Source organism: Lineus longissimus, chromosome 15 (genome assembly GCF_910592395.1).
Source record: "Lineus longissimus chromosome 15, tnLinLong1.2, whole genome shotgun sequence".
In the NCBI taxonomy this organism is placed as follows: Eukaryota; Metazoa; Nemertea; class Pilidiophora; order Heteronemertea; family Lineidae; genus Lineus; species Lineus longissimus.
Genome location: NC_088322.1, coordinates 11,622,196 through 11,645,163, shown reverse-complemented (window position 1 = coordinate 11,645,163; position 22,968 = coordinate 11,622,196). Strand labels below are relative to the sequence as shown.

The 22,968-nt window shown below is 41.4% G+C and overlaps 2 protein-coding genes across 5 annotated transcripts in view; one reads left to right on the top strand and one right to left on the bottom strand.

Moving 5' to 3' along the window:
- Nucleotides 1–578: 578 nt before the first annotated feature.
- Nucleotides 579–7,886, top strand: LOC135499799 (HSPB1-associated protein 1 homolog). Its single transcript, XM_064790755.1, has 8 exons — nt 579–672; nt 3,205–3,405; nt 4,004–4,185; nt 4,608–4,744; nt 5,181–5,313; nt 5,452–5,571; nt 6,198–6,305; nt 6,410–7,886. Exons 2-8 carry the CDS (start codon nt 3,219–3,221, stop codon nt 7,151–7,153), a joined length of 1,611 nt encoding a protein of 536 aa, XP_064646825.1. The 5' UTR covers nt 579–672; nt 3,205–3,218; the 3' UTR covers nt 7,154–7,886.
- Nucleotides 7,887–8,712: 826 nt separating this feature from the next.
- The window catches only part of LOC135499486 (uncharacterized), a 33,351-nt gene continuing 19,095 nt past the window's right edge, over nt 8,713–22,968 (bottom strand). For all 4 annotated transcript variants that reach the window (XM_064790254.1, XM_064790256.1, XM_064790255.1 and 1 more), the window contains 11 exons: nt 16,124–21,496; nt 13,741–13,879; nt 13,406–13,521; nt 12,854–13,069; nt 12,376–12,705; nt 11,986–12,215; nt 11,517–11,631; nt 11,308–11,409; nt 10,688–10,846; nt 10,086–10,301; nt 8,713–9,930 (listed from right to left, as the gene is read on the bottom strand). In XM_064790254.1, the coding sequence (XP_064646324.1) occupies nt 9,811–9,930; nt 10,086–10,301; nt 10,688–10,846; nt 11,308–11,409; nt 11,517–11,631; nt 11,986–12,215; nt 12,376–12,705; nt 12,854–13,069; nt 13,406–13,521; nt 13,741–13,879; nt 16,124–21,496 (7,116 nt within the window). In that variant the 3' untranslated portion in view covers nt 8,713–9,810. The remainder of the gene's footprint in view (nt 9,931–10,085; nt 10,302–10,687; nt 10,847–11,307; nt 11,410–11,516; nt 11,632–11,985; nt 12,216–12,375; nt 12,706–12,853; nt 13,070–13,405; nt 13,522–13,740; nt 13,880–16,123; nt 21,497–22,968) is intronic.

Below are 22,968 nucleotides of genomic sequence, written 5' to 3'. Positions count from 1 at the left end.
CAGACGGAGGAGGTAGTTCGCCTAGGGTTTTTCGACACCCTCCGCACGGACTCCACACGTTCCGGAACACTCACTAATATACTTGTTAATCTGCAGTCAGGTTAGCCTGTTTTTATCGCTCGCAGTAAAGAAATGTTAATCAGGATTTTATATTATATTTTATATTTGCCCCGGGTATTCATATAGGGAGCTGTGCACTACTTTGCGCCCAGTGCTTTGGTCGGGTGAGGCGGTTTTGTTATGATGAGACGTGTATCACGTGATGAATTCCCATACAGTACTTAGAAAAATTAAAAGCGATTAACAACGTAAGGTGAAGGAGTACGATCAAAATAAAGTGAGAAAATTGCGGAAATGGATGAATGCTTTAAACACTAAGTGGCCCCAATACTTCCCCGGCTTATTTTTGTATAATCCCACACTTTTGATTTAACAGATGGCCCCATATGCAAATCAGACCTGCTGAAAAGGCCCCTTATGTTCATGAGTATGCCCATATATAGAAAGAACAAAAAATGCTATTTCTCCGAGATCGCTGCAAATTTTACCAATTTAACCTGGCGAGGCGCATCTCCATATCAACCACGAGTTTCAGGAAAAGTTTTGAGGTCATCCGATCTGAACTGACGGAGGAGATATGTGACAAACTATTTCAGCTCTACGTCCATTATAGTAAGTGATTGAAAAATACAAGGGGAAAAAACAAAGACAAGTTGCCCTCTTCAAAAATCCATTTGGCCTACAAGAGTAAAACATGAATAACGTCAAGATTCAGTTAGACAGAAGGTGACACCCACCTTGTAGAAGATTTGTGCAAAACACAAGCAATTTTGCTATTTCAGATGTTGAAATAAGTCAAAATTCGAGCAACCATGTGCACCTTGCTACAATGAATGTTCAGCCTGCACTGCACAGTCGAAGTCGAAGCATGCATTGGAAGGCACAAAATGTGACAGGTAGTGTTTTATGTAATACTCCCACACATTCTTTCAAGGTTGGCGATGTCTTTTGTCCTCCAAACAATCGAACAAAGGTGTCAGATGGCCATGGCTAATCCAAGTTGGTAATGTGATTGGCCATCAAGGAATAAATAAGTGACCAGTTTGATTTGGGTGGGACTGATTTGGAAATAGTATAGGGTGTTAATCAATAGTGTTGCTAGTTGTAATTTTGAATATTTTTTCATTGTTATAATTGTTTTTGTTTCTTGCAATAAAATCCAAAAGGAAAAATGGTGCAAACCTGAATGTTACTAGCAATTCATACACTTCTCATTGCCAAACTTCAGTCAAAAACTAGCAGTACTACTTGATTAACACCCTGTAGTAAGTCATGATATGGTTGGTTTGATTTGTAAATTGTTTTCAACAATATATTGCTTTTATTCCATTAAAGATTCTTTTGGGGATTAATATCTCGGAATAAAAAATTTCCTGAACAATTTAGAATAGCATATCCAAATAAAAATAGAATACATGTTTGCAGACTTTTCACTTGATTTTCTTGATTGGGGGTAAAATTATGACTGTGAGAAATTTATGAACATTTGGGGGGGGGGGGGATGGGCAAAGCAAAATGATGTCCAGTCAGGGATAAAATCAATGGTAGCTGTTAAAAAGGAGACAGAAGAGCGACAATATGTGATTTATTTCAGTCAAATCTCAAGTTAATGTGGTCATCTCGGGGATGAATTGATATTGGAGATAAACATAGTTCACATTGAATTAGTTTATCTAACTTAAGCATGAATCCATCATTCTTCTGATTACTGAAATAGTTTGCGATCACATTGAATGGTTTATCTCCAGCTTGAATCCATCCCTCAGATGACCACATTAACTTGAGTTCCCATGGTTCATCACCAGTTTTTAACCCCTGATTTCCTCATGATGCAATCCCAGACCCTTCCATACTACTGGGGTGCAGGTTCCTCAGCCTGAAGTTGCCTAGTCTTATTCCTTATTCTCAATTAATGACTCATTCCTTGTTCCCAATGTGAGCGCTAAGCCAGTAATTCATTAGTGAGGGCTAAATACAATTATCATTGGCAATAAAGGCCTACACTAACCCCAACCATAACCGTCCGAGGATCAGGAATAGGTAGAATCAGGAATAAGGAATAAGAAATAAGGAACCAACTTCAGCCAGGTCAGATTCCTGTGCTGGTCCCCCTTAGTTAGTTCAGAAAACAATAGATGGCATTGGCTACTAAACATGTTTTGTGAGTTGATGGAAACCATCTCTCTTGAGCTTACCTGAACTGGTAATGTGGTGATTGGTGATTGGTATCGTAGTAAACGGGTAGAACTACATGGTAATAGAAGCTAATAAATAAGTAGGTGCCCTGGAAAATGTAGAATGCCAGTATGCTGATGTATTCTGCAGGCACATGCATAAGCCTGTGCATGTACACTCTACAGTAGCATACAGGGTGTAGCAAAAATAACCTATCAAAAATGATCAAACCACAAGACAATTAGTTACTGATCTCTGGTGACATTTTAAAACTTAGCTTGGAACGTGTTTACAATCCCCGATCACACCCCAAAAAAAGGTCATCGGTTGACTAACCAAGCACCACTGTTCATTATGGATTTATAGTTGAATGCGATCAAACTACGTCATTTCCGATTGGGGATTCTAAAGTTTAGCCCTTAGCTTTAATGTGGCTGAGGGTGACGTCTTTTCAATGGTACAGAACATAGAATGATCGATCAGAGTCTGCACGTGTAAGGTCCGCCTGCATGGGCAGCCTCTATAGATCTAGATCTAGGACTCGTGGTGCAGCCTCTAGATCTAGATCTAGGACTCGTGGTAGTGGAAAGAAACGACATTTGAAGCAATACGACACTTTAGATATGACGATGGTACGGTTTGTGCATAACTGACCAATCAGCTAACAGAGCCAGCAAATGACGTTGCGCACCTGATTATGCATTATTTACATCATTTGTTGGCTCTACTATGTTAGCTGATTCATCAGTTATGCGCAAACCGTACCATCGGCATATCCGGGACCGAACTTCTTAAGTGTCGTATAAAAGAATGCCTTGATAGCTTGTGCCCGGAAGAAGGCTGTGAAAGCCGAACGGTTTTGGAGAGAATAATTCTTTTTTCTAAAACTTTTTCTTCAGAATGGTCAGTTGGTTCACGTGTCCATCCAAGTTCTAATCAAGGCGCTTGACCAAATGAATTTTCTTTAAGACTACTGGAAGGGGATGGATGAAGAGACAGCCAAAGAATCCGTGAAGAACCTGATTCTAAATGATCTTCACCATCCTGTTGTTTTCCATCACATGATCGGCACATGGCCTGCATCGTCATGGAAACCAGAAACACTACAAAGCCTCCTCGGTGATAAGAAGTTTAGTTTTAAGATTGGTAGACTACAGAATGAAAAAGATGGTAAGGAACCAACATAGCAGCGTCAAGCTGCAAAGTCATGTTGTAATGTCAAGTTCTCAGTCGTGTCGTCACGTCACGTCACGTACAATGTGGCTGAAACAATACAGAGGTTGAGCACCAACTTCCAACTCCAAGTTCAACTTCAGGCTGATCACAGTTGCCTGCTGAAATCACTATTTCACAATTGTTGTTGAATGCAATCGCATTGCTAATTAAAATCTGTCGAACAATTTTTTCTAACTCTTCATCTGACCTGGGCAGAAGACAGATACAATAAGTTGCCATCACGATTGAAAGCAATTAATTCAACTTGGGAAAATATTACTTCATTTTCTTCCTACTCGAGTCCACGGGTTCAAATTTAAAATTAAAATTGAAATTTTTGCACATTTACCCTATAGGTTTCACTGTAGGCCTTTTCCAGTACATTTTCTGGACTTTCACTCTTACGCTTTGAAAAATTTATTCTGTTTTTTCCCCACGTCTTAGCAAAACGTCTTTCCAAACAAGTTAGGTAGTTTAAAAAATACTCTGAGAAATAATTTATCTTTAGAATCTTTTAACTATGTAGGCCTAAATAGATTCATTGATGTTGCAGGTGTGGTGTGGGAGTCCGAGTGTAGGCATGATGAGGCGACCATTGGCGACTTCCTGGCCTGGCTTTGTAAGCGATGTTCAGAGTCAAATCCCTTGGTGCGGTATCCTCAGGATAAACACTGGGTGTATTTAGATTATAAATACATGGCACAAATGTTCGAAGATCAACCAAATATTCATGAGGTAAAACTTTTGTTCTCTGAACTTCTGCCTCTCATTAGGAGAGCAGAGATTTTTCTCGTCTTGAAGACACCTTTTCATTACCACCTTTTCAATGCGCCTATTAAGAGTCCCAGATTAATTCTCATAATTTGGCGCAATACGAATTTATATATTGATTGATTGACTGATAGAGAGTATGTCCCACTGCAGTTTCCAGATGGTGTCAGTGCAGTTGTGACCCAGTTATGTGGTCAGTCATTGTACACAGTTTGCAGTTAGAGTCCATGGCAGGTCACCCATTGTCACTGTCGGCCATGTGAGTCAACACTCTGGAACTACCAGGTCAACGTCAAAATCATGATTTAGGAGAAGAGAGAAATGATATTCCATTGGATACAAGTTGTGGCTATATGCCAACCTAAAATTCAGATTTTTCCTCTCAGGATGTTCAGTGGGACACATTTGGTTTCCAAGGGCGAGATGGCCATGACAGCACACTATGGATGGGGTCTGCTGGGTCCTATACCCCATGCCACTACGATACATATGGATGCAACCTTGTCGCACAGATATATGGAAGGTATGATCAGTCATAGATATTCTGTGATTGTGTTTGCGGACTATGCTCCAATGCATCAAGTTCTCTGTGATGGTCTTGCCAGCAAAGCTCATTGGTACCTAACACAAAAAATATATAAGGTTGGCTGTTTGGCTCATTACAATCACAACCTCTCGCATTCAGTTTGCTTCCCCTCGCCTCCTCGTGGACCTGTATGTCTCATTCTCCAGGAGGCCTCAAAGAACACGCTGACGTAACTGGCCGTATGGAGAGAAATGATAGCTCTAAAGAGCAACTGAGTTCATAAACAGATCGAGAGATGCTGTCTAATGAACACTTACATGTAGAATGAAATGACACTCCGCGGCCCCCCCCCCCCAGTTCAGGACATCTCCCACAGTTCTGCTTAACCCCCCAAGATGTCAGCGTCTCCTAAATCTTTATTCAAATGTTTCAGGAAGCGTTGGTACCTGTTCCCACCCGAGGCCACAGATAGCCTCTACCCGACAAGGATACCTTACGAGGAGTCGAGTGTCTTCAGTTACATTGATATAAAGCGACCAAATTTGGGGAAATTTCATTCATTTAAGGTGAGTGTGCTGCCCTCAATTGGCTTCATTAGACTTTCATGTTTCAAACTTCTCTTTTCTGAATTTCTCTTCTTTAGACTTCTTGTAGGTTTTCATATGCATTCACAAAAAGTCCCCCAAATATTGCTTCATTTTCAGGAAACAAGTCCAATTGTCGTGACGCTAGAACCAGGACAGGTTTTATTCGTCCCGAAACACTGGTGGCATTTTGTGGAAAGTTTGGAGACGTCTATCAGCATCAATTCATGGATTGAACTGGTGAGTCTTAATTCGGAGAGCAAATTGTGGACTGTCAATTTGATTGAAGTCTTCCAGTTGCCGTGACAGAGGTAGAGGCATGAGTTTTTTCGTGAGAGTTTACCTCTGATTGAAAGGACACAGTAATCACATTGAACGAAACTGCTCAGGGTCATGAGGGATTTGACGTGTTTGGGGCGGGTATCTAACCAACCATGTTCTGATAAGGTGTCAAACAACTCAACCACCGAATCACGCCAGCCTTCTTCCAAGCCTTAAAAACGACAGATTCTACACTTTTGCCAATGTTCTTTTAGGAAGCAATGTATCGATCTGGTCTATACTTTGCCATGCAATCCTGCTGGCTGGCCAGTTGAACTAGTTTCAGAAAGTCTATTTCAAATATGTGACTCGCTCTACCAAAACTAGGCGCTTGTCGCATCTGAACTTGACAGGTTGATACGGACTTGTTGTTCATTTCCCTATTGTAGACCTTTTGTGAAATCTATTACAAACTGATTTGGTCACATTTCACAAAAGGTCTACAATAGGGAAATGAACAACAAGTCCGTATCAACCTGTCAAGTTCAGATGCGACAAGCGCCTAGTTTTGGTAGAGCGGGTCACATATGCTAAATCTATTTCAGGAAAGTGACCACATGGAGCGTCTCTCAGAATGCGTCTGCCAAACTCTCGTCAATTCATTGATGTCGTCTGCTGACAGACCAGAAGCGGAGTGGCTCAATCCAGGACAGGTAGGTGTTGTGGCTGTTCTTCAGGAAATCTAAAAAGCCTTTGTCACAGGGATCAGTTATTGTGATAGAAATTAATAACTCATAAACTTTCCCATCTCTTGCAGTCCAGCCAAAACCTTGATGCCAATATGCTCAACCTGGAGGAAGTTATCGAGTCATTACCGAAGGAACTTGCTCTAGAAAAGGACAAAGTGCCGAAAATCTCACTTGACATAGCAGACAGCACTAAGGATACAGGAATACGAGCTAGAAAACGACAACGTCTATTGAGAGAAAATGACTCCAGTGGAACATCAGGAAATATTCCCTTTAAAAATGCTAATTCGGGACTGTGTCAAAGGAGTCGTATTGAGATTCTAGCAAAAGACAGTTCGAATACTCGGGCGAACCCTGAACAAACTTTAGCTATTTCTGTATCTGAATCCAAACCTGAAGGGGTAACTGTGGGCACTCATTCATGCGATTCAAAAGTTGAACCAATGGATGAAGACGATTTAGAGATTGGACAGTTAGCAGAAGATGTGTCCTCATCCTGTGGTTGTGCGCTGTGTGGAAATGTGCGATATCTCTCTCGTGAGAACAGCGAAAGGCCGTACGTTGAACATCTTGACTCTATCCCATTCTCAGAATACTTGAACAGTTACACAAACGATAAATACAAGATAGAGAATCAACAAATGTCAAAACGTCCGTCCAATTGTGACCTGCATGAACAGACTTCCAAAGATCTATTTGAAAAGTTTGTAAATGCTGTCACGCATCCAGATATCATTCAGAAAATTGTTGATAAATTGAAAGAGAAGATCAGTGCTGACTCAGCAGATTCTCCTGAAGGTCTCCCAAACTAATTAGAACCTGTTGAAGAAAATGCACGAATGTGTGTGAAAGTGGGTAAGGCAGCTCAGGTCACCTGTAGAGATGATCACCGAGAGACGTTATCAAAAATCTTTGTAAATATTTGTTTAGTTTGAAAGTGCCACTAGGTACTGACATGCAAGTTTTTCTATTGGGTTCTGTAAATATCACAATAGTTTATAAAAGTTATATTGTATGGGACTTGTCACAGCAAAACCAGGCACATGTCCCAGAGAAGAGACCTGGAGGTAATGGAAGAAATTGACGTAATCATATTTTACAGAAGGCAGACAACAGTGAAATGAACAAGCAGTCTGTCTTAGAGCAAGATGCGCTTTGTTTTGCTGGGGCAGGTCACATATCGTGCCGTCAGTCAAGACCGGAATTGACAATCAGTTAAAGATTGAAGACAAATTATTTGAAATATCCAATATTATAGAATACCAAATATAATCCATTTCGTGAATCATCTAGGCCCAGCACTGCTTGTTCTATTTCCTTGTCATACCTTTCATATCATTATGTCATCACTTTCTTGAATGTTCAATCACCACTACTTTTTATTTGGCAATAACATTTTATGACAGACATGTGTTCTTGAGTTCCTCCAGTTCAAATCCAGTATACATCCCATGGCACCAGTTATAGCAACCTCGGTTTTACATCTCGCAAGAAGGACAAAGCAATGAAAGGTTGGTTGACTCTTCCATCTGGTTATCCACACTGCACGACGCACGATGCAAGTGGGTGATTTGAATCCCTTCTTCTTACGATTGTACTCACTTCTATGGGGGATGAATGGGTCTCTGGTCTACAGGTAAAACGGTTATACATAGATTTGACCAAAACTATTGACATTACAACCAAGCCCGTCCTCAGCTGGAAGCTCAATGAAATATAGTGTCTGCTTTGAACTCGTTGCTGTCGATTTCCTGAAGACCAGGGCACATCAACAAGGGAACTTGTGTCCAGGCACATGCCAAACTTGTATCAAACTAAGGGATGTAAATTTCATAGAGCCTCCTCCTAAAGGGCCAGTTTGTTGGTAGTGTTGACTGTTATGGTCAAATTCATTCTTGGCTGGGTTTGATTCTGACCCACCAGTCACAGTGATTTAAATCAGTTGTCTTCTTGAGATAGTATCTCAAGGGAGGTTGAAACCGCTAAGACAGAGGGGAAAAAATTGTCAGGGAGGGGGTCATAAGTTTCACCATCCAAACTTGGTCTTTTTCAAATATGGGGGCTTCATCATGATATTTTTGCAACAACGGCCTCACTTCAGGTTGACAGAGTTCACGTTTTCACATGTGACGTGTCACTGTTCACCTTTTATGCGTGACATCAAGAACAACAAGTCATTTCCTGAGAGCTGGCGACATACGATTCATGATGTCACTTTTCACCCTCACATCGTGTTTTCAAGTCGAAGTCAGTTAACTCGTGACAAGTGAAGCGTGACAATTGATAATGTGAATCCTATATAACTGCGGCCCCAGGCTTCAACCTATTTTGAGATGATCACTAACCAACAGAAAGGCACTTATAAGCTTAATTAAATTTATTTATATCTATTTGTACACATTTTATAAATACAACTCTTATATACATTTAGACACATTAGTTACAGAGAGAATATTTATGCTTGGTTATAGTTACAGACACAGTAACCATACTTTTTATTCATGGTCTCGGAAAGGTGCGATTGGGAAGTAATAATTTTCTGATGTATCTCCATCTATACTAGATTTCTGTACCTGGTATGGTAGCTTTGATTCTGTTGTTAGTTTTGCTAGTTTCACTAATCCAAGTCTATTTATGGGTGATCAAGAAGAGAGATATGAGGCTTGTGGTTATTTACGACCATACAGGTTCAATTTCGATAGACAATGGGTTGGAGAAAAAAACCAAGTTGGTTTACGCCTTAAATGTTTAATATAAGTTAAAATCATGCAGGGAAAACATCCACCAAAAATATTCCCAGTCAAGTAGTAACGTTAAATGAATTTTAGTTGGCGACCTAGTGACTTGTTTAAAATTGTTCAGAGGCTTATGATGACAATAGGTGAATAAATAGTCTTGTGCTCTGCTTGGTAAAAATACCCATGGCCATTTTGATGTCGCCAAATATTTACATATTCCACGGCCAAATGGAGTTTACCATGACATTGCGCATCTCTATAGCTACAGTAACTTGTATTATCGTCATCCTGGTCTAAAGTTTGAACCATTTCAGTTTTCCAGTCCTTTGTTGAGATAAAAAACCTTTATCCAAGAAATTGTGCACACATTTGCCTTTGCTGCCACACAGAATCCATGAAGTTCAAACAGAATTCAAATCAAGGAAATCATGAAGAAACCAGCACATTATAGTACGGGGCCATTTCAGAAGCCCTCCGTTCCTCCCAAAAACCAATAGAGGGTCGTCATTTTTTCAAATCTATTTCTGTTTGATAGGCGAAATTTACGTTTGGGTTGACCCTCACATTCTTTAAAGTTAGTATATTCTGTGACAGTTCCAAAGTCTTTGGTCCGCACTGAACAATAACCAATCACATGAATAATAGTCAGTTTGAGATATCCGTTAGGATAAGTTGCAATTATCACAGCTAGCAGTTCAAATGACTATAGATAGGTGGCGTCCTCGTCTTGGTTACGCTTTACTGAACATGATGTTGGCCAGAGCATGCCGTCTTCGTCGCCACGCGCCAACACCTTTCGCCTGGTATTTTAGATGGCGGACCCAGGTCACGTTTTCTTTGGTTTCGTCAGCCTGAAAAATGACAGAAGTGGTGTTTAGTTATTCATCATCATCATCATCATCATCATCGAGTTGCAGACTAAGGACTCTGTCCTGTTTGACCAATTTCAAGTAAATTCTCAAATTAGTATAAATCTTCCAAGCGGGGGTCGATCTCTGTGACCTACCTTGAAAAATAACGTCTCCTTGTTGATTTCGTGCACCTCAAATACCTCGTCAAAGTCGGGATCCATACAAACGACGCACTTATCAAGCGACAGGGGTTCCCGCGCTGGGACGTATTTCCCGTTCTTTTCCTTGAGTAGTACCATCAACGCCTCTGTTGTGTGACTCTTCTTTGGAAAGAGGAGCAAATCTTCTTCTACGCTGTATTCCGACTTATTCTGAAATTGATATCGAAAGGTTTCTTTTGTGAAAGTGAAAGATTTTCAATTAGATTTCGAGTGAAACTGTTTTCTTTCACTAGTCCGCACCTTATACTTACACCTTATACTGGCAGAGAAAATTTTCTTGAATATTATGGCTGCTTGGAGAATGCAGAGATAGCCTGCCTGTCTGACATTTCCTGAACTGAATAGTTGGCAAGAATTTACACATCATTGTTTGTTTTGTTTGCCTCGCCCTGACCTTGCCGGAGAGCAAGTTAATCATTTCAATAAGTATGCCTCCAAGAAAATGAAACAAATATGGAAAGAAACAGTTCCAAACTCATGTTCCAAGATAATTGCGGATTCAAACTCTACAATTCAAACAAGTTGTTTCAACGTACCTTTCCTAAAGCTAGCACCACAGCCTGTAAGGGGCTGAATTTGAGGCCCTTGCCCTTCTTGGTCCAGTGGCCTTGTTCCGTTGGGGTGGCGTAACTTAACCTCCCCATTATCACACAAAATGCGTCATTGCGATTCTGCCCGATCGTCTCAAATGCAACCTAGAAAGAAACAGTGGCGACGTCAGTCAATTTTTTTCAAATGACCTCGATAGTCTCCAGGCCAATGCTATAAATTAATGAGGGTCTGATGGATGAGACTGTGGTCCCTTGTATCCGAGTGTCTATGCCAGGGCAAGTAAAAGATCCCGCACAGGCAGACTATATAGTAGACTCCATACCTCCGGCAACAAAAACATAACGACACAGTGATACAGATACTGATACTGGTGTCATCCATAGCCCAAGTTACATTGTAGGGTAGTAAGACGGGAGGAGTGTTACTGCTGGGCACACCATGCATAAATCGATAGAGTTCCAGTGAGGCCAGTCACTACTGATATATTCAGTCAAGTACTAGCAGAAGATTCCCTAAAGCAGTCTCAAAATATAAGGCTACTGGCCAGAAGCCGTCCACGGGAAAACAAATTCTTGTTACACCTGCACGTCCTATATGCACTCACTTTCTGTATCTCGACGCTCTCTGCCGCAGCTCCTGGTGCCCCTCGTCGCATAATTGAACCTTTCGTTCTGGCTCTGGTACCACTGCTGCCACCTTTTGCAGACTGGAAAATAGATAATGAAGATGAGAAGTTTGAAAGATAGAACAATTCTAAATTTGAACGGACAACTCTAATACAAAATATCAAAACTCATATTGCTCGAAACTCACTGCATTTATATGGTCTAATATTTCCTCAATCTTCAACTGAGCTTCTTTGATGAGTGCTCTGTCTGTGTTGTGGAGGGGAGTCGACTTGTATAACCGAGTCAGGAGCAGGGGATACCTGAAAATGGAGACGCAAAAATAAAAGTAACATCACTCAAATGTACCAAATATGGTTTACTCTATCAGTCTGCATATCTCGAAGTTCAAGAATTTCAAAAGGAATTCTTTGCTTTGGGTTGTTAAAGTTGATATCCTAGGAAGTTCAAATCTGCTTTAAATGGCATCCTTGGAGTATTCAGGACAGTTTATGATATCCTTCCAGCGAGCCTCTGTTCCAGATCGACGTTTCTTATAGAAGTCCCTACACGTTATCAATAGGCCCAAAGCACCATAGTCACTTCATATGCCACGTGATATCCTGACTGCATGGAACAGACCTGATGATGTAAATTAAGCCCACAGGGCTACCTACTTGACTATTCTCTGTACAGGCACCATTAAGAATGACTTGAGGTTCATCCGACGCAAGAGTTGATTATCCCGCTGGGACACGCGCAGAAATATCCGCAGAAGTTCCCGCTCTTTCTCCATCTGTTCCAGAAGGAGGCTGGCAGATGATTGGTTAACGCAGTAATTTTCAAATGCAATAAACATGAACGAGAAATCCAGGAAGATTTTGCCGATTTGGACAGTGTGGTAATCCTGGAATTCGAAATAGAATATGAAAGTTTAAAACGATCTATCTTGACAGCTGATATCCAACTCCAAAGTATGACAATATTTCTTTCTCAAATTAACTCTTCTGATACATTATCTAGAACAGTCTCGCAAAAAGAGGCAAAAAGTTAAAATCGGTCTTTACCTCGTCACCTTGCTCATTTGCATTCTCGATTGCATCCTGCAAAAAGTCCGCAAACTTATCGTTGATGTCCATTAAATCCATGAAATTTAGAAACACTGCTTGTATCTGCTCCGAGGTCAACAGCGACGCTTTTTGCATCGGCGTGTAGAACTCTTCCTTAATTATTTTCAAGTCCCGCCCATAGCTGACCTCAGTCTCGATGATTTCCTGTATCGTCTCCTTACGTTCCGTGCGGCGTGATAAGCACTTTTTACAGATGGTGGCGACCTCTGTGATGATGTCGTCGTTATCTGGGATGAGCTTGTCGCAGTCGACACAGACTAGGCCCTCCTGCAAATAACAAGAGGTGGCAGCGTTAAGAAAAACTGCTATCTTTGACGACAAAGCTGGCAATGAACCGAAAACCGACTTGCTTTCTAGCCCCTTTGATTGTGGCAATATTTTCGGTTTTATTCGAGAAAATTGAAACCATACATACCCTCTGTTTCCTCTCCTTCTTATTCGTATATTTTGTCTCGCTACCAACACCGCTATCGACCCGTTCCACGTCGATAATGAAGGTACCATCCTTACACGGTGACAGCTCGTCATTGTCATGTGACCCATCGTGGCCAATCACGCCACTATCGACACTGGTTGTACTGACGTTACTGGTTTTCTTCGGTTTTCTCCCCGATGACTTTTTTACCGGAACCTGAAAATTATGAAAGATTTTATAGGAGCTGCCTTTTCAACTTACTATCATCTATCACGGGTCGTTGCAGAGGTACACTGCAGGGAGGGCCTTATTAACATTTTGGTCCTGGGGAGCAGTAGGCTCTCTGGGGATGCTGAACACCACTTTTTGTCCTAAAAGGACCCAAATCAACATGACAAACATTCTTTCGGAAATATCTGGGGGCAGTTGCCCCGCTGCTTCCTGCTAAATATGGCCCTGCTGGGGTAGTGGCATCAAAGGAGCCGCTCAAACAGTCTGGGTTTGGACTGGTTGAATCAAGTCCTCGGGTTGAGACACATCATTTTTGCATACCTCTGTGCTGGTGTCATCCTCTTCATCCATGTTTCCGATACTCTGGAAGCTGTGTGATGATTCAAGGAAGTGTGTGTCCGAGGAATCCGGGACCAGTTGTTGATGACTGCGAGCTTCTGATGATGGAAAGAAGAGAAAACGGTCAATGTAGGAATGTCACCATATCTAATTATTTCTTGAAGTACCACTGTTATGTTTTTGTCATTCTCATACTTAAGTTTTGATGCTGAGAGCCTGTTAAGCAAAACAGCACACATTTCAAATGACCCTTCAGCTTGAATTGGTCATATCAAATGTGAATATGGGTGTCCTTTATAGGCGCATGCTGTACTTACCTCTGAGTTTTGGTTGTGATCGTCTCCCCTTCTCATCAAAGGGGTCGCTATTCGACGACCGTATCTTCTTGTTCTTCTGCCTCCTCTTCTCCTCCTTTCTGACATCGGAGACATCAGACGTCGACCGGGTCACGATACTCTGTAGCAAAAGAAACATACATGTTTACTCAAAATATAAGGGAACGTATAGACTGTAGCTGAGCACCACAAGTGAGATGTTTGTGGAGTCAAAACTTTTTTATCAGCTGAAAAAAGGATGCCCTGGTTGCCCATTAGTGGCTGCCACCTGTACAATGCTTTCTAAAACCTATCGCTTTCAACTAATTCCTCTGTCAAGCCGTTTGTAAGGTAGCTGTTCCGACCCGTCACGCTCAATCTGATGGTCTATTTTCCCATAATGTATAATTTTGTTAGATTTAGACACTCGGGTAATTCTATGCATTATAAAGAATGTACTCTTTTGAAGAAAGTTTTTTTAAAGTCGCCATTCACATTTTGACTGCCATAATTTATTTGCTGATGTATACTGTTTGGGAAAAAATTTCTTTGAATGTCAAGTAATATACCATTGCATGTAGGTTTTTGACTGCACAACTTCATACTAGGTAAAGTTGCAAACAAATTCTCTTACAAACTGGGCCAAGTTGTTAAAATGGCCAAAGCGTTTTGTTGTCAAGTTCTAGACTATTTTCTCCCTGAGTAATGCTTTTCAAACTTACACCCAAATGAACCACACTTCACTTAAGTTTGGTGACTCTAAGCCATCAAGGAGTTAACTCACAAATATTGCTACTTAGGTCCATCATGCATTGGAAAGAATTTACCCAGTTTTCCATCTTACATACGCATTACATCAAGGAATGCCGGACTTCCTAATTACCAGTGCTGCGTTTTATATTGACCGACCAGGGCACGGAAAATAAGTAAATAATTTGACATTATTTACCAAACCCCAACCGGTGTTTTCATATTCCCGGTTTCTATTGATTATTACGTCATAATTGGCTGTTCATGTGATATTTTGATTATTCATATGTTTTTATTGCCCTTATATAGGCATACATCCTTTTACAATACAAGAGCCGGTCGTGATTTTGGTCCCAAAGAATCTAGGGCTGAAACAATACATCGATGAGGACACTAATAAACATTATTTTTCTGAGAAATCCAAAGTTTACTGCATCCAGGGTAAACATTAATGCATTGGAGTTAGATGAGGCTAGGAAAGCAGTTCACTTTAACCATGTATTCAGTGTGAAAACTTTCATTATAACAAGGTTCAGCTGCCTTTGGCTCTACTAAGGCATAGAGACCACGAAGTCCGTTCAACGACCACCAGCTGTGAGGTGGGATTTTAGACATGTTGGGGCACTGTGAATTGGCAAGCATTAATCCAGAGTCCCTTTGGAAAGTTTAAGTTTTTTCATACAGTTTTTCCTGATCACACCAAAATGTTCATCAAGTTTAGAAAAATATTCCAACATCCTAAAGCAAGACTGGTCTGGCTGGGTTCAGTGGCCTGTCTCTCATCGAAACATTAATATCGGATGATGTCCAATCAGTGAGTTATTTCAACCACAAAGCAATCCAGTGGGTGGATAGTCTAGACATCACTAAGGATAACATTCAGAATTTCTTTATACATTTTCTGCCACCTCAAGATAGAGTCCAAAATCCATTTTCTCATTGTAACCGATATATCGGTTTCTGTCGGGCTAAGATTGGTTCCGCAGAAAATTGATAATTTTTGACGTTATGAACAATGTCTTGAAAGGTCATTGACTCTTTAGGGTGATTTTTCCCATTGAAATTTGCAAACTTCATGGTCTTATTGATGAAGACACAGTGAATCTGTTTAATCTGTTTGACACTGTATAACAACCCTTTGACATCGTCACCCTTTTTCTCCCCCTTGTTTACAAAACATTTTGACATAATATTTATATCATCACAAAAGAGTGTTCCCTCTTAATCATGTCTAGTCGCAGTGAACATGACGTCAAGAGGCCCAGCCAAGTCCCCAAGGGGATCAAAAGATTTCCGCCAAATTGAGTTTCACACATTTGATTATGCATGGATCAAAACAGCTCACTTTGATCCTAATGATGACATCAGGGTCAGGGATGACAGCTATGACTTGTCCATGCCCATCCTTCGTATAGACGCGGGCAAAATCCTGAAAGCTGTCATTTGTTACAACGTTTCAGGGCAACATGAAATTGCTCTTATCATGATGAGTGACAATTCTATTGACTCAACCGTTGACAACTTCTCTCTTCATGTGACTTTTTGGATTGCAAGAGGTATTTTTGAAACCCCTAGTTGTGATTTTGTCCAGTTCTTTAACCCATAAAGAAACACTATATGACAAATTATATCTTACCTTGCTTTCAGTATCGTAGGGCACTCTCAGCCGATGCTCGCCCCCATGGTCAGTCCTCCTAACATGTGACGCCACTTCTTGACCAATTGCCTCGTCCTCAAAGTCGATGTTAACTGGAATACCCATGCTAACTGGTCGTTGACCTTTGACCTTCTTATCCTTGTCCTGTTTGCTATGTTTCTTCAGAACGTTCAGATTGTCCATACTATGAGCCTTCAGCAACTTTTTCGCACTATTCAGAACAGATAATTCATTATTTGCAAGGTCCTCGCTACTTTTCGCACTTGATTTATGCGATTTCCTCGATTTGCTTTTCCGCGCACGTGGTGACAAGACTTCTTCATCGTCTCGTGGCGAGGGAACTGGACTTGAAGAGTCATAATTCATAGCACTAAGGTCTAGTTTTAAATGCTGGGAGTTGCAATTGGAAGCAGCATCCTTTCCAATGCCGCCATCGACAAAGTCACTGGCTCGTACACACGTATCAGTTTGATGCCGTTTCCCACAAGATTCTTTGACCCTGTGAGCCTTTTCACTTTTTGAGCGTCTATGTCCATCCTTTACCAATTCAACCAGTGGAGCTTCAGATTTTGTTTTCGATACCTTTTCCCCAGATTTATGTCTCTTGTGCTTCTCTTTATGACCTTGACTTAGGTCAAGGTCACCTTCTGAACTTTCTGACCTCAGCCTGTGACGATGGCTCTTGGTCGTAGCCCTTTCACTATTCGAGCGTTCACATGAATCTAATCGATTCTGAAGTTCAACATGACCTTGATGAGCCTGCTGCAAGGCATCCAAGTCGGTCTTTGAAATCTCAATCATAGATTTACTCTTTTTTCTCTGTTTCCTATCTGGCCTCTTAGGCCTAGCACATGCATCTACATCGGATTCGGTCACAGTCACCCCAGGTACACTTAAACTCCCTTCCTGTGTTGCTGGAGTTTTGTGGCACACAGTATTAGTCTGTGATTCTGGCCATGCGTATGAACTTTCTGATGCCAACATTTGTTCTGATCCAGTCCTACGCAGGTCAACTCTGACCTCTTCATTTGGACCATCCACGTACATTGACTTGGGTCGTCGTGGTGACGCATCACTCCCGCCTCTCGGCGACAACCCCTCATCACTTTTGCGGCTATCTGATGACCTATGGCGCCTCCTAGGAGGAGCTTTAAGAACACTGCTAGTATTCAAAGTCCCACAACCTGAATTCTGCACAGCCTGCACAACATTTTCATTCAAAGTTACATCTTTAGGCCTTCCGTCTGCCAAGCCAATTTTGGCGTCTGCTGAGCCCGAGATTGTTTGTTTACATTTATTGGAAGCACCCTCTTTTGAGCAGATGAGTTCATCATCCTCTGATTCTTTGTCAAGTTCATGCAAAGCGGTCATGGAACGCGCATGCCTTACTTGCTCAACCAAAAGTTTAGAATGAACTCCTTTGATTGGCTGATGAGAGGAAGACTTTGATTGGTTCATTCGTGACTGACCAATATAATCCAACGTGCTAGAAAAAGTGGTTTTCTTTTTCAGTTTGAATTCCTCGAATGTTGGAATGTGGAATTTCGATTTGAGGGAGCTACGTTTCATAATGTCCTGGAATGTCGGATCGGAATAATGTTTTGAAGTCATATCTGGTGGATTGTCAGACGCTTCAGAATACGATCGCTGTGAGAGTTCTAAGATCTCGCGTGGTGATCGTGACCTCTCAGGAAATGGATCAGTAAGCGAGCGCCCAGATTTGGATGTTTCTACTTTTCCTGGATCCAATAACCCAATTTGATCTAGATTCATCTCAGAGCTGCTACGCCTCTGGTGCAAGCGCGACATGATGGGACCAGTATCACGAGTGTCCTTTCTGAACGATCGCTTCAAGGAGTCGCCACTATACTCTGAGACAGATCCCCGCGGTGAATCATTTGGTGAATTCTCCGAAGAGGAAAAGAAGAATTCAGTCTTCGATAGTAGATTTTTGGATTTTGGGGATTGTGGCCCGGAATCAGTTAATCCAGGACTAGATGACCTTGACCCAGGCCTTGAGCTAGGTCGTGCTTGTGATTGCAGCAGATATCGTCTTATGCTAGGATTGGCTAGCACCTGAGCTGTTCGGGACGGCTGTGGTGCATCCCCAGCGGACGGTGCAGATGAATCTGAATCAGACCGTGCCACAGATTTTCCGTTGCCTATCTTGCCAACCAATTGGTCCGAATCTTGGTTGGGCAAATGCCGCCCAAACTCACGCATTGCATCACTGCTACTTCCGGCTTTTGCAACCATCTTGGTTTGCTCTGTATTCTGGGAAGACTGGTTTTGTGCCATGGCGTAACCCATTATACGCCCATCGCTACACCGTCTGTTCAACCTCCTGGTTCGCTCCTCGAGATTATGGTCACTAAGGGAAGCGGACACAGAAATATTCTCAAGTTGGTTACCTTTCTGTGCCCTGTTGACAAGGTCTAGGCAACCAAAGTCAATCGATGCACGTCTCACAGAAGTCCGTGCCGCTGAGAACCGGTTGAAAAAGGAGATCTCAGTATACTCCTCAGTATCGTCTTCTGATGAAGATTCGCTGTCCTCATTGTCAGTTTCACCGGTTGAAGAAATGTCATCCGATTTGCCTTGTTCGAAAACGCTATCACTGGTCCCAGTTGTACCACTGGAAAAGATACTCTCCTGTGACTGGATATCACCAGCTTTATCAACAACGCTCACAAACTTCTCAAAAATTTCTGGAGCGTCGTACAATGATTTTCTCCGCAACAGAGATATTACCTTCTTAGGCGAAACAGAGGATTCAGGTCCACCTTCATTCTTCTCTCTCAACTTCAGCCTCTGCTTTGCTGTTTCAGCAAAGGTCTCGAATGCCTCATCTAGTTGTGCTTCATCGGAAACCGATTTTGGGCGCTCACTTGCACTACCGTGGAGTTTCGTTTTCTGGTTTTCCTCTTGCGGAACACTCACACCCTCTGGAGATATTTCCTCACTGATTGTATAGATTTGGTTGGAGGAGAGTAGTTGTGTTTTACGCACAGGTTTCTTTAAAAATTTGAATAATGCATCTGGTGCTGTCAGACTTCGCCTGATTTTTGAAAACACAGAAATCTTTTTTGTTTTTGTTTCCTTGGGACTACTTTCAGTTACAACCTTGTTTTCTTTGACAGACTCTTCACTTGATTCAGAATCTATAGAACTAGGTTCGACATCAGACAAATCACTACCCGATGTACTGTCGTCTTCAGATGCCACACAATCCAGTCGAACTAACTCCTGTGTCCCTGAATCTAAAGAATAGCTCCTTGGTCTATCCCGACCAGGTGTACTACTCCTTGGCTCAAACTTCACAGGCCCTTTACCAAAAGGTGTATTCCCCGACTCACTTTCTGAATACCTAAGACATTTTCCCTTTGTGGAATTGTTCCAAGAACCACTTTGTACATAGTCATTATCGAAAGATTTCGTTTCACTACTAAGGTCTTCACAGTCACAACTAATAGTGACACAATGCCCTGCACTTGTTTTGTGTTCTGGTACAACAACGTCACCATTACCAAAACCTTTCAGGCAAAAATTGTCGATACCGGTATCCCGAGACAATTTTTTGCTCGTTTCGGAATTAATTACACACGTTCCATTGGCTTCATGTCCCCCTGTGTAATTTATCCCTTCCGCACGGTCAACTTCTATCTGACGATCACAATGTTCCTTCTTAAGACTAGGCTTGTTTTCATGTCCTGGGCTAGGTTTACGCTTATGTGTTAACCCTTTCTCTCCACAAATATCACTTTGTTCAGATTCGGAACAGGAGTCACTTTCTTCTGAAACTGTGTCACTTTGAGCAGATTTGCTTTCTACATATAAAGACTTGTTTTTAACTGTTTCTGTTTTGTTTTGTTTTAAGTTTCTAGTTGATGATACTTTATTCAAATGAGTAGATTCGGATGCAGTTTTTGAACTCTCCTTAATGTAACATGTCTCCTTAGTTGTCGATGATTTATCCTTTGTACAACCTTGAGCTCTGATGTTTAAGTCACTTTGAGATTCAACTACAGTTTGACCTTGAAAGTTGACCTTAGTGTGACCTTGAGAATTTACAAGATTATGTTTCTTTTCATTTTTGAACAAATCGGTCGAGAAGTTTGCACCAAGGCCCGACTGAGCACACTTCAGTACGTCCTCTAATGAATCATCAACGTTGAAATCTCTTGAATAAACTAAACTGATGTGTGTGTCTTTAAAAGAGGGCCGTCTTTTTACCGATTCTTGTCTCTGCGTCACAGAACAAGCGCCAGAATCAGGAAGATGTATCGCAATAGGACTTCTGGAATGCTCTAGTGCTGTATTCTGCACTTGGACCTGTGATCCGGAGAGCAAGTTTTGATTAGATATCAACAGACTGGAACTCTCCTTTGCAATTGGTATCCTGTTCCGGAATTCTGTATTTGACTTTTCGGGTACTTTTGTGGGAGGTGTGCAATTCTGTGGATTTATATCCCGTCGTAGAGCATGGATTAAATCCTGTAATCCTTCGTCACTTTGTTGGACAATGTTTTTAGTCTCAGCATCTGAGATAACACTACATGAGGCCCTCCGACGTTTACGTGCTGAGCTATTTTGTCCAGATTGAGGCTCTCTAGTGCTGCAACCATGTTGGTTTCTATGCCCTGGTTCCTGTTTCTGACACCATGGGCCACTGTTTACAAGGTTATGGTCGATATCAACATCAGTGTAAGAACCTCTTCGTGTGGATTTTGGTTTTAAAAACTCCCTCTTTTGGGCCTGTTCTGAATTATTTCCATGCCTTGAAAAGTACTCTGATGTCTGATCAAAGTTCGAGAGGTTCCCCAAAGAATATGATTCTGAAAGCGAGGCTACTGAATGCCTTCGACTGACTCGCCTCCCACCTGTCAAATCTCGGCTCAAACTCAACTCAAGCTGATTGATATCGTTACAATTTTGATCGCATGATGCATCACCCTGCAATTGTATTTCGTCACTTTGGAATTTCTGACTGTAGACCTGGTGAAAACTATTCCGACTGGCCTGGGATTGATAACTGTCAGAACCCGTGAAACTTTGCGTGTTATTCACACCTCGACTCGGCAAGTATGCAGATAGACTATTCCGCCGCTTTGTCCGTAATCTTGGTACGCTGTCGCAATCGTCAAATAATCCAGGCTGACCTGATCTTGTGAGTGCAAGACTTTTCAAGCTAACCTCATCAGGTTTGCCGAGTTTTGCACCAGGATTCCTGGCGTTGAAGGTAGAGTCCCGTGTGACACGCGATGGGTCGTGTGACGGTATGCTCAGCGACCCTTGATATTCTGAAGATGTCCAGGCCTGCTGGGCTACATGAGGATGGGCTCTACCAACCTCCTGAAAAGATAAAAGCAAAATTCTGATCAGAAAAGTAGTAGAATGATGTGCAAAATGGACATAAAGATTTGGTATGGTCCCAAAGGATAAACTTATTCTTGAAAAATGAAAGTATATCTTTTATTTATCTTAAAAGATTCCCCTAAAGTAAAGAAAAACATGCTACAGGTGACATTGAATTCCTAAAAGTACCGTTTTGAAGCCTCCTCGAAGGTGATAGAAATGGCCAATGATTTCTTTAAACATGTTGAAACAATCCAAAAAGATATTAAGGATATTCTTGTCAAAGCCTAGAATCGTAAAAGTATCAGTGCCCTATTTTATAATTAGCCAATTATTAAAGCATGTTTGGTTGATTACCAAATGGGGCATTGGCTATTTTGTTAGCAAATCTGGATTAGAGACCAGTGGTTGTGATTAGCAGGGTGAGGTTGGAAACAATGGCAAATTAGGCTAGGCAATGCTTTGATTTTAGCTTCAAGGGCTTAGGAAATTAAGCTCTGGAATGTGGTATGCTAACAATATTGCAAGCTGTAAACTTGGACCTTCTTGAAGTATAATGAAATGAAGTTACCCTCAAAATCATTGTCATCATTATCATCATCACTATCATCCTTTTACCCCATTGATATCCCTTTTACTGAGATTATTGAGTCCACAAAAGGTTACACTTTTCATTTAACTTACCCTGGCCATAGAGTAGGTTACTCTAAGGTACAAGAAACCACAGCTTTTAGTCGCAAAATACCCCAAAAACATGTTTAATTATTCTGTGACTACTGAAGTATAAAGAGTGGCACTTAAAACTGGAAATGAAAGATCAACAGTTCATTACATGCCGAGTGATATACATGTAGACTGTTGGTCAGAAAGGTCTAGGGAATAGGCTGTGTTCAGAGTTGATCCAAGGCAGCAACATCATCAGAGGAAATATTAATATTTCAAAAACTGAAAGCAAGCACTTATGGAAAGACAGCATTACTACACCTTGATTTATATCGATATTCCCATTAATAATATGTAAGAATCACATCTGGTAACCTATCTAACCCGAAAAAGGAATCACAAATGTTTTAAATATATGACGTAGTTGTCATCGTGTAGGTTGTAGGCCTAAGTATGTACTTGGCACCCTCTCGTTAGTCCTATCCCGTCAAAAGGGCATTACCGTTTCGACATAAAGGGTTTAGTAGGTTTTGTTCCCAGTGAATAACTATTGACATTCGGCCAGGTAGAAATATATATCGTTTCTTGTCCCCGCTTGTCCCCATTCTGGCCACTGCCAAAAAAAACCAAATTTTAATTTTGTATATAACGCTTTGGTGCAGACGGATTGCCCCTTTAACTAAGTCAGCTCTAGCGTCGACCATTAAGATAAAAAGATAAAATCCACACCGATTTTTTTAATGTTGGGTGTGGAATCAATGAATTTATTTGTGTGGCCTAAGGCCTCAATATTTCTCGCTGTGATT

What these genes read in the sequence shown, in the direction of transcription:
- LOC135499799 (XM_064790755.1), top strand. Translation starts at nt 3,219, where the DNA reads ATGGATGAAGAGACAGCCAAAGAATCCGTGAAGAACCTGATTCTAAAT. An exon ending in ATCAACCAAATATTCATGAG is followed by an intron (nt 4,186 to 4,607) that starts GTAAAACTTTTG and finishes TTTTCCTCTCAG; the next exon opens with GATGTTCAGTGGGACACATT. An exon ending in AGTGGCTCAATCCAGGACAG is followed by an intron (nt 6,306 to 6,409) that starts GTAGGTGTTGTG and finishes CATCTCTTGCAG; the next exon opens with TCCAGCCAAAACCTTGATGC.